This window comes from Panulirus ornatus, chromosome 72, assembly GCF_036320965.1.
Source record: "Panulirus ornatus isolate Po-2019 chromosome 72, ASM3632096v1, whole genome shotgun sequence".
Lineage (NCBI taxonomy): Eukaryota > Metazoa > Arthropoda > Malacostraca > Decapoda > Palinuridae > Panulirus > Panulirus ornatus.
In genome coordinates, this window is record NC_092295.1 from 9,358,121 (window position 1) to 9,370,286 (window position 12,166).

A 12,166-nucleotide genomic window follows, 5' to 3' on the forward strand; every position below is an offset into this window, starting at 1 on the left:
GAAGAGCGAGTGGTGACCTGATCGCAACCTTTAGGTTGAGACTGATGATGTGGATGGTGAATAGTTCTTAGAGAGATGTAGAGAGAACATAACATGAAATTAAGCAAGAAACATGTTAAAAAAGATGTAAAGAAGTACTTTTATGGTATAAGAGTAGTGGATGAATGGAATAGAATGACTGTGGACATGGTTAGTAGAGACAGCATACATAGATTTAAAATGTAGTATGACAGTAAGAGAATATTTGAGAGATAGTGGGGTGTCACAAGTGTATAAATTCTTTCCCATACAGTACAGTATATATAGGTAATTACATCAATATATATATACTGAGAAGTTTTCAGATTGTATACAGGTTCCTGTACCAAAGTGTCAGTATGCAAACTAGGACAAGAAGGGCTGATACACTATTACTGCTAGTCATATCTTCGCAAATACTAGCATGGATATTAAGACTAGGATAAGTGGGACTGAAACACCGTCACGCTAGATCATATCTTTGCAAATACTAACATGGACATTAAGATTATTATAAATGATACACGGGTTAGAAGAAGGGAGCAGGCAAAGCTCAAGTTTGACTTTGTAGCAAATTAAGACATTAGAAAAGAAGAGGTCAGACACAATATAAGGACAAGATATAATCATGGAAAGTACACAAATCTCAATAATTTCTGTCAAGATTAGATAATGGAGTTCATTAGCAGGGAACCAAGGCTTTGTTGTGACAGGTTCTGTGAAATTTATAGTGAAGAAGTAGGAACATGAATACTGGTATTTTCAAATACAGAGGGAATGGTAAGAAAGAGGAAAGAACAGTTTAATAGAAGATGTCACAAAGCAAAGAAGCTTCAAGATGTGCTGTGAAGATATAGATGACACTCCAGCCTGCCAGCCAGCCAGCCAGCATTTAGAGGGATTAAGAGAGCAAAGAATGATTATAGCCGGATAAGAGAGGAGAATCAATGAAACTGTGAAAAGAATTTTGTGAACAAGGCAGGATAAAATCCAAAACGTTTCCGTAAGTTCATCAGTAGTCAGTTAAAAAGTAGCTAATCAGGCGAAGGGATTAAGAGGGAAGAATTGTAGAGGATGATATAGGGATATATGAGGAACTTAAAAACAAGTTAAAAGGCATTTCACAGAGCAAGACACTGTATTTCCAACATAAATGAAATTAATGGAAAGGAGTTTTTAGACATCACTGAGATGTCTAAAAAAGACATTAACAATACTGAAAGCTCCTGAATCATACAAGGCTCATAGTGCTAAAGGTGTGCTCTAGAAACTTTTTGAAATACTGTTCAAGATGTCACTGGTGAGGGGCAAAGTGCCAAGGGAATGGGAAAGGGAGAACATCATACCTGTCTAGAAGGAGATCTAGAACAGTTGCTGAATTATACAGATTGGTTTCCCAAACAATTGTTGTCTGTAGGGTTCTGGAGGAGATAATTAGAAAGCAATTGGATAATTTTCTTTGGAAGAGAAATTTCCTAGGTGAGAGTGCACAGTTTTAGAGAAAGGTCATGCATAACAAACCTCTTAGATTTCTATGAGATAGTGAGCTCTGACTTATACAACTGACTTAACAGAATGGAAGGCTGTGTGGATTGTTTGTATCTGGACCGAAAGTAAGCATTTGAAACTGCCCCTTGATGGGAGGCTAACTAAGATGCTGGATCACCAGCCAGGAATATTGGGGATACATCTTCAACTGATTACATTGCAGTGGAAGAGAACACAGGATGCATATCAGAGGAGCCTTTTTTATAGGGAACGAGGAGACTAGCAGAGTCCCACGTTTTCTGTTCTGGAACTGTCACTCTTCTTTGGTCTGTATAGATAACTTGCCTGAAGATACAGGGTACTACCTGAATATGTTTGAAGATGATGTAAAGGCCATGAAGGAAGTGAAAAGTGAGGAAGATTGCATCATCTTCCAAGAGGACCTAAACAGACTCTAAAGTTGGTCTGATACATGGTTGATGAAATTCAACCTAAGCATGTTAAGTAATGAGGATGGAACAAAGTGAAAGAACACCTTAGCACAAGTTGTACCACTCTAATGTGGTGCTCTGTGGTCTGGCAACTCCAATGGTCTGGCATGTTTTGAATCTGCTGTCATTTGTTTGTGGATCTGCCACCAAGGCAGCCCTGTTAGCAGTGCTAAGGTGCCAAAATCTGTTTATACTGCAGCTGAGCAAATTTATTGTCCTGTTAATTTCTTATATTAAAGTGAAAGCCAGAAAAGTTTAGTGTTTCAGAAAACTTTGAAAGGTGCCACGAGTTCAGAATTAGACAGCGCACATGTAAAGTGGTTTAAGCTCCGACATAGTGAAGGCGTAAGCATTTCTGGAGAGATATTTATTGAACAGGCCAAAGTTTTTCATAGATAACTAAAGTTAGACTATGACTGTAAATAGTAGCAGGGATGGCTTCATACTTTCAAGTGGAGACATGGAATTTCAGTACATTAGGGTGTGCAGTGAAAAGCATAGTACTGACATGAAAGCTTGTAGTATAAGGTTGTATTAAAGAATCTATATAAACTACAATTCTCTATTAAACAACCGACAGTAATGTGTACAGGGTGAGAGAGAGTGTATGAGCCAGCTGCTTAGCTGGGACTGACATAGTTCAGGCTGCCTTGATGATAACAATAGAGCAATAATAGTAACATGAATCAACTAAAGTCAGCTACCAGCCTGTGGTCGTTTGTTTCATTAACTACTCGTCACAAAGTTGTGACCAAGTTTGTGGATGAAATTGCACAGTTAATGGCAGCAGAAAATGTAGCTCCAGAACAAGTGTATAAAGCTAATGAATCTGCCCTGTATTGGCATAGTATGCCATGAAAAGCTCTTGCCCAAGATATTGAGGAGTCTCCCTCTGAGGATACTTCTGATTTAATCTGGTGTAACAATAGAAAACTTGTTTGAAAGATTTAATGGTTGTATTATTTCCTGTTTTAAGCTTTGTTCTAAGAGTGAACTGGCAAGACTAGAGGTTGGGCATATGTTTACATAGGGGATTCCCTTAGGGGTCCTTTTCTGTTTCATGGCATTATCTGTGGTCTGGCAATGGCCAGATTCCAGTGTTGCCGGATTAAAGAGGTTCAACCCTTATAATTGCCTTCTAGCAAGAAATAAGCTTCAGAATTCTGTGTGAGAAGTTACCATCATTCTTAATCTGTTGGCAGAGTCCCACATTAGGAGAACAGAACAAGGGGACAGATTGTCTGCTGGCAAATATTAGAATAGCTCTTAAGTAGATGGATAAGGAAGTATTTAGTGTTCTTCATATCCTGCATTAGGTCAAACCTAGAATATGTTTCTCAAGCACAAAAAATAAAGGCATCAAAGAAAGTATCAGCATGAAGTGATCTAAGTTACAGGGAAAGGCTAGAGGATTTGAATTTGCCCATCTTAGAAGAGAGAAGAGTGCTGGGTAACCTGGCCACAACCTTTAAGTTTTCAAAACAGACTGACAATGAAGACAGTGAACACTTCTTCGAGATGTAGGGATAAAGCAAACACAGGGCAATGTGAAGTTAAACAAGAAATTTGTTAAATTTGATATAAATGCAATACATTTGCAGTATATGACTGCTGGACAATTGGAATAAAATAACTGAGATGTGGTTAATGCGGACAGCATACATGAATTTAAAAAGGTATATGATAGTAGAAAATGTTCAAGAGATGGAGCCCTGTGAGTGTAAAACTCCCTCCTTGTATAGATAGGTATTTTGTGGCTTTCAAGATACACTTTTTTCCTAAAATATGTGTTCCAAAAGTCATCCTGCATTTAATATGCTAAAGGTCAGGTTTAGAATGACTGTTACACTAGTAAATGCCTGATTTTTCATGTGCTGTCTTATAACATACAAGATCTCACAGTCACTATACTTGATAAACTCAGTACCTTGTAAGAGTAATCTAAGAAAAATACAAAAACATTATATTGTGTAGGTTTTTTTATTGAATAGGTTGGCATAATCACTCATTGCTGTAGACTAATGACTTAAAATTCTGGCTTCAATATTTGATGTTTCTTTTCTTGGACTGTATACAGAGATAATTTTAACTTGAATTTATGTAATGAGAGAATGCTGAGCTACAATTTTGTGCTCTTGAATTTTCTGTAAAACTAGTGGAAGATGATCTGGATACATTTAGAATTATAGCTACTGTAATTTTCAATGAAGTTTTGTTGGTTAAGAAAATTAATTGTTGCCATATATATATATTTACTAGGTGTCAACATTGAAGTGGGATGGCAGGAGTGGAGGATGCAGTCACATGTATGATATGCTCAGAGGTGTACCAGGCAAAGACCCGTGAGCCCCTGGTGTTACCCTGCGGCCACACTTTCTGCCGTAGCTGCCTCACCAATATATATGATACTCGTTACTTTACCTGCCCATCTTGCAGAGAAAATTTCAGCCACCGTGATCTTGAAGACTTGCCCATCAGTTTTTCTCTTTTGAGTTTATCATCAAACTACATTGACTTTCAGGTATAGTGATGTATATAAGTATACAAAACTAGAGAGATATAGAAATAAAGACTGTTTGTAGAAAGGGTAGGTAAGTGTTGGAACAAACAAAAGATTGAGTATTATTGGTTGAATGTTAAGTCAAGAAAGAATGCATTGTGTTAACTTGATTGAACATGTTGATAAGTGAGGAGGGATTTTGGCTTTTAATATAGTTAAAGCAGTAGAGCTTAGTGGTTAGCATTGTTGACTATGAGTCACACACTTGCTTGGCTGGCTTTGAATCCTGAGTTAGGTGGTCAGCCTGCAGCTAACTCAGCAGTTTATTCGTCTCTCAGGGTTGGTTGATATATTCATTGATAATTACCCAAGGACCAATTTCTATGAAGGAATCCTAATGTTACCCAGGCCCTTTCTAAAGGCTTCTGTGGCCCAAGGCTGCACTACTTCCAGGAGCAGTGAAGTGTAGACTGCTTTGGAGTGAGAAGATCCTTGACATGAATATACCTCCACTGCCTTGCCAAAGGTAACTTTTCACTTGCAGTCTAACAGGCAAGTGGAGTTAAGTAATATGTATATGTATTATTTATTTTTCTATTTATTCATTCATTATAGTTAATTGCTGTTTCCCGCATCAGCGAGGTGGTGCTAGGAACAGACGAAAAAGGGCCCATCCACTCATATACACATATAAATGCCCATACATGCACATATACATAACAACATATACATGCACAGACATATACATATATACACATGTACATATTTTTACTTACTTGCTTTCATCCATTCCTGTCATTACCCTCCCACACAGGAAATTAGCAACCCCCCTTCAGCGAGGTAGTGCCAGGGAAAGACAAAAAAGGCCACATTCATTCACACTCAGTCTCTAGCTATCATGTGTGATGCTCCAAAACCACAGCTCCCTTTCCACATCCAGGCCCCGCAGATCTTTCCATGGTTTACCCTAGACACTTCACATGCCCTGGTTCAATCCATTGACAGCACGTCGACCCCGGTATACCACATCGTTCCAGTTCACTCTATTCCTTGCCTGCCTTTCACCCTCCTGCATGTTCAGGCCCCGATCACTCAAAATCTTTTTCACTCCATCTTTCCACCTCCAATTTGGTCTCCCACTTCTCCTCGTTCCCTCCACCTCTGACACATATATCCTCTTTGTCAATATTTCCTTACTCATTCTCTCCGTGACCAAACCATTTCAAAACACCCTCTTCTGCTCTCTCAATCACGCTCTTTTTATTGCCACACATCTCTCTTACTCTATTATTACTTACTCGATCAAACCACCTCACACCACATATTGAGGACAATGTGTGGTGTGAGGTGGTTTGATCGAGTAAGTAACGTAAGGGTAAGAGAGATGTGTGGAAATAAAAAGAGCGTGGTTGAGAGAGCAGAAGAGGGTGTTTTGAAATGGTTTGGGCACATGGAGAGAATGAGTGAGGAAAGATTGACCAAGAGGATATATGTGTCGGAGGTGGAGGGAACGAGGAGAAGAGGGAGACCAAATTGGAGGTGGAAAGATGGAGTGAAAAGGATTTTGTGTGATCGGGGCCTGAGCATGCAGGAGGGTGAAAGGAGGGCAAGGAATAGAGTGAATTGGAGCGATGTGGTATACAGGGGTTGACGTGCTGGCAGTGGATTGAATCAAGGCATGTGAAGCGTCCGGGGTAAACCATGGAAAGCTGTGTAGGTATGTATATTTCCGTGTGTGGACGTGTGTATGTACATGTGTATGGGGGGGGTTGGGCCATTTCTTTCGTCTGTTTCCTTGCGCTACCTCGCAAATGCGGGAGACAGCGACAAAAAAAAAAAAAAAAAAAAAAAAAAAAAAAAAAAAAAAAAAAAAACTCATTTCCAGCACATCCACCCTCCTGCGCACAACTCTATCCATAGCCCACGCCTCGCAACCATATAACATTGTTGGAACCACTATTCCTTCAAACATACCCATTTTTGCTTTCCGAGATAATGTTCTCAACTTCCACACATTCTTCAAGGCTCCCAGAATTTTCGCCCCCTCCCCCACCCTATGGTTCACTTCCGCTTCCATGGTTCCATCCACTGCCAAATCCACTCCCAGATATCTAAAACACTTCACTTCCTCCAGTTTTTCTCCATTCAAACTTACCTCCCAATTGACTTGACCTCCAACCCTACTGTGCCTAATAACCTTGCTCTTATTCACATATACTCTCAACTTTCTTCTTTCACACACTTTACCAAACTCAGTCACCAGCTTCTGCAGTTTCTCACATGAATCAGCCACCAGTACTGTATCATCAGCGGACAACAACTGACACTTCCCATGCTCTCTCATCCGCAACAGACTTCATACTTGCCCCTCTTTCCAAAACTCTTGCATTCACCTCCCAACAACCCCATCCATAAACAAATTAAACACCCATGGAGACATCACACACCCCTGCCGCAAACCTACATTCACTGAGAACCAATCACTTTCCTTTCTTCCTACACGTACACATGCCTTACTTCCTCGATAAAAACTTTTCACTGCTTCTAACAACTTGCCTCCCACACCATATATTCTTAATACCTTCCACAGAACATCTCTATTAACTCTATCATATGCCTTCTTCAGATCCATAAATGCTACATATAAATCCATTTGCTTTTCTAAGTATTTCTCACATACGTTCCTCAAAGCAAACACCTGATCCACACATCCTCTACCACTTTTGAAATCACACTGCTCTTCCCCAATCTGATGCTCTGTACATGCCTTCACCCTCTCAATCAATACCCTCCCATATAATTTCCCAGGAATACTCAACAAACTTATACCTTTGTAATTTGAGCACTCACCTTTGTCCCCTTTGCCTTTGTACAATGGCACTATGAAAGCATTCCGTCAATCCTCAGGCACCTCACCATGAATCATACATACATTAAATAACCTTACCAACCAGTCAACAATACAGTCACCCCCTTTTTTAATGAATTTCACTGCAATAACATCCAAACCCTCTGCCTTGCCGGCTTTCATCTTCTGCAAAGCTTTTACTACCTCTTCTCTGTTTACCAAATCATCCTCCCTAACCCTCTCACTTTGCACACCACCTCGACCAAAACACCCTATATCTGCCACTCTATCATCAAACACATTCAACAAACCTTCAAAATACTCACTCCATCTCCTCACATCACCACTACTTGTTATCACCTCCCCATTAGCCCCCTTCACTGAAGTTCCCATTTGCCCTCTTGTCTTACGCACTTTATTTACCTCCTTCCAAAACATCTTTTCTCCCTAAAATTTAATGATACTCTCTCACCCCAACTCTCATTTGCCCTCTTTTTCACCTCTTGCACCTTTCTCTTGAGCTCCTGCCTCTTTCTTTTATACATCTCCCACTCATTTGCATTTTGTCCCTGCAAAAATCATCCAAATGCCTCTCTCTTCTCTTTCACTAATAATCTTACTTCTTCATCCCACCACTCACTACCCTTTCTAATCTGCCCACCTCCCACGCTCATGCCACAAGCATCTTTTGCGCAAGCCATCACTGCTTCCCTAAATACATCCCATTCCTCCCCCACTCCCCTTACCTCCTTTGTTCTCACCTTTTTCCATTCTGTACTCAGTCTCTCCTGGTACTTCCTCACACAAGTCTCCTTCCCAAGCTCACTTACTCTCACCACTCTCTTCACCCCAACATTCTCTCTTCTTTCCTGAAAACCCCTACAAATCTTCACCTTCACCTCCACAAGGTAATGATCAGACATCCCTTTAGTTGCACCTCTCAGCACGTTAACATCCAAAGGTCTCTCTCTCGCGTGCCTATCAATTAACACGTAATCCAATCACGCTCTCTGGCCATCTCTCCTACTTACATACGTATACTTATGTATACCTCGCTTTTTAAACCAGGTATTCCCAATCACCAGTCCTTTTTCAGCACATAAATCTACAAGCTCTTCACCATTTCCATTTACAACACTGAACACCCCATATATACCAATTATTCCCTCAACTGCCACATTACTCACCTTTGCATTCAAATCACCCATCATTATAACCCGGTCTTGTGCATCAAAACCACTAACACAATCATTCAGCTGCTCCCAAAACACTTGCCTCTCATGATCTTTCTTCTCATGCCCAGGTGCATATGCACCAATAATCACCCCTCTCTCTCCATCAACTTTCAGTTTAACCCATATCAATCTAGAGTTTACTTTCTTACACTCTATCACATACTCCCACCACTCCTGTTTCAGGAGTAGTGCTACTCCTTCTCTTGCTCTTGTCCTCTCACTAACCCCTGACTTTACTCCCAAGACATTCCCAAACCACTCTTCCCCTTTACCCTTGAGCTTTGTTTCACTCAGAGCCAAAACATCCAGGTTCCTCAAACGTACCACTACATCCACACACATTTAGACACCCCAATCTGAGCCATTGAGGAGGATGAGCACTCCCCACGTGACTCCTTCTGTTTCCCCATATAGAAAGTTAAAATACAAGGAGGGGAAGGTTTCTAGCCCCCCACTCCCGTCCCCTTTAGTCGCCTTCTACGACACATGAGGAATGCGTGGGAAGTATTCTTTCTCCCCTATCCCCAGGGATACACACTGTCTCCCGCGTTAGCGAGGTAGCGCCAGGAAACAGACGAAAGAATGGCCTAACCCACCTACATACACATGTATATACATACACATCCACACACGCAAATATACATACCTATACATCTCAACGTATAGATATATATATATACACACACAGACATATACATATATACACATGTACATAATTCATACTGTCTGCCTTTATTCATTCCCATCGCCATCCCGCTACACATGAAATAACAACTCCTTCCCCCGTCATGTGCGTGAGGTAGCGCTAGGAAGACAACAAAGGCCCCATTCGTTCACACTCAGTCTCTAGCTGTCATGTAATAATGCACTGAAACCACAGCTCCCTTTCCACATCCAGGCCCCCACAGAACTTTCCATGGTTTACCCCAGACGCTTCACATGCCCTGGTTCAATCCATTGACGGCACATTGACCCCGGTATGCCACATCGTTCCAATTCACTCAATTCCTTGCACGCCTTTCACCCTCCTGCATGTTCAGGCCCCGATCACTCAAAATCTTGTTCACTACATCTTTCCACCTCCAATTTGGTCTCCTACTTCTCCTTGTTCCCTCCACCTCTGACACGTATCCTCTTTGTCAATCTCTCCTCACTCATTCTCTCCATGTGACCAAACCATTTCAAAACACCCTCTTCTGCTCTTTCAACCACTTTCTTTTTATTTCCACACATCTCTCTTACCCTATTATTACTTACTCGAAGAAACCACCTCACACCACATATTGTCCTAAAACATCTCATTTTCAGCACATCCACCCTCCTCCGCACAACTCTATCCATAGCCCTCGCCTTGCAACCATACAACATTGTTGGAACCACTATTCCTTCAGACATACCCATTTTTGCTTTCTGAGATAATGTTCTTGACTTCCACACATTCTTCAAGGCTTCCAGAATTTTCACCCCCTCCCCCACCCTATGATTCACTTCTGCTTCCATGGTTCCATGTGCTGTCAAATTCACTCCCAGATATCTAAAACACTTCACTTCCTCCAGTTTTTCTCCATTCAAACTTACCTCCCACTTGACTTGACCCTCAACCCTACTGTACCTAATAACCTTGCTCTTATTCACATTTACTCTCAAGTTTCTTCTTTCACGACCTTTACTAAACTCAGTCACCAGCTTCTGCAGTTTCTCACATGAATCAGCCACTAGTGCTGTATCATCAGCAAACAACAACTGAGTCACTTCCCAAACTCTTTTATCCACAATAGACTGCATACTTTCCCCTCTTTTCAAAACCCTTGCATTGACCTCCCTAACAACCCCATCCATAAACAAATTAAACAACCGTGGAGACATCACGCACCCCTGCTGCAAACCTACATTCACTGAGAACCAATCACTCTCCTCTCTTCCTACACGTTCACATGCCTTACATCCTCGATAAATACTTTTTCACTGCTTCTAACAACTTGCCTCCCACACCATATATTCTTAATACCTTCCACAGAGCATCTTTGTCAACTCTTATCATATGCCTTCTCCAGATCCATAAATGCTACATATAAATCCATTTGCTTTTCTAAGTATTTCTCACATACATTCCTTAAAGCAAACACCTGATCCACACATCCTCTACCACTTCTGAAACCACACTGCTCTTCCTCAATTTGATGCTCTGTACATGGCTTCACCCTCACAATCAATACCCTCCCATATAATTTCCCAGGAATACTCAACAAACTTATACCTCTGTAATTTGAGCACTCACTTTTATCCCCTTTGCCTTTGTACAATGGCACTATGCAAGCATTCCGCCAATCCTCAGGCACCTCACCATGAATCATACATACATTAAATAACCTTACCAACCAGTCAACAATGCAGTCACCCCCCTTTTTTAATAAATTCCACTGCAATGTCATCCAAACCCGCTGCCTTACCGGCTTTCATCTTCCGTAAAGCTTCTACTACCTCTTCTCTGTTTACCAAATCATCCTCCCTAACCCTCTCACTTTGCACACCACCTCGACCAAAACACCCTATATCTGCCACTCTATCATCAAACACATTCAACAAACCTTCTTATTCAGGCAAGGTCGCCAGTAACATATATGTTACAAATACTACTGATCCTTGTCTTGAAAGGACGTTATAGATTTGTTGTTGCAGAACTCAGGATAACACAATAATAAAGTTATGGGATTGAATTAAAGACCAGCATTACATTAAATCTACTTATAATGAAAGAATTCAAGTGTACAAAGATAGGCACATAAATCAAGCATGAATCATTACGTTAACACTGAAAGTGAGTTTAACATTGAACATGAGATAACATTCCAGATAAGATTTCAAGCCAGGAGGTCTCTTTCTTGTGACACTTACTTAGACCTGACGTGACACAATGAACTTCATCGTTACACGTATCTAAACCTGATGTAACACAGTAAACACTTATAGCACAACACTCGAGTAACGGGCTTATAGCACAGCAGGGCTTACAGGCTTACAGGTTTACAGGTTTACAGCAGGGAACACCACCCACCTCGCTGGGCTAGAGAGAGAGGAATTGAATCTCAGTGGGTGTAGTGGGTACAAGAAGACAATCGTTCACCCTTGCTGCTATACAACCTTACATTTTGATTGGCTATAGAAATATAAGCAATTCTTATTGGCTGGAGGGTCCCAGAGTCTCGGCGTAGTTACACTTCGGTTTCTTGCGAACTCAGCACCGATAACATACGATGGTGAAATACCCCTGCAGCTGACTCCGCCAAATGCTGGGTGGACAGAAACTCCGAGCCAGCCTCGGGGATCACTCCTCGCCCTGATAAGAAATAGATGCAACACACACGTGTTCGTAACACCTGCCCACCTCCCACGCTCATGCCACAAGCATCTTTTGCGCAAGCCGTCACTGCTTCCCTAAATACATCCCATTCCTCCCCCACGCCCCTTACCTCCTTTGTTCTCACCTTTTTCCATTCTGTACTCAGTCTCTCCTGGTACTTCCTCACACAAGTCTCCTTCCAAAGCTCACTTACTCTCACCACTCTTTTCATTCCAACATTCTCTC

At 41.2% G+C, this 12,166-nt stretch overlaps 1 protein-coding gene across 3 annotated transcripts in view; it reads left to right on the top strand.

Annotated features, from left to right (window-relative positions):
- Positions 1–12,166, top strand: part of LOC139748145 (tripartite motif-containing protein 10-like) — a 127,545-nt gene that overhangs the window by 52,541 nt on the left and 62,838 nt on the right. For all 3 annotated transcript variants that reach the window (XM_071660831.1, XM_071660833.1, XM_071660832.1), the window contains one exon: positions 4,257–4,518. In XM_071660831.1, coding sequence (XP_071516932.1) covers positions 4,276–4,518 — 243 coding nt within the window. In that variant the 5' untranslated portion in view covers positions 4,257–4,275. The remainder of the gene's footprint in view (positions 1–4,256; positions 4,519–12,166) is intronic.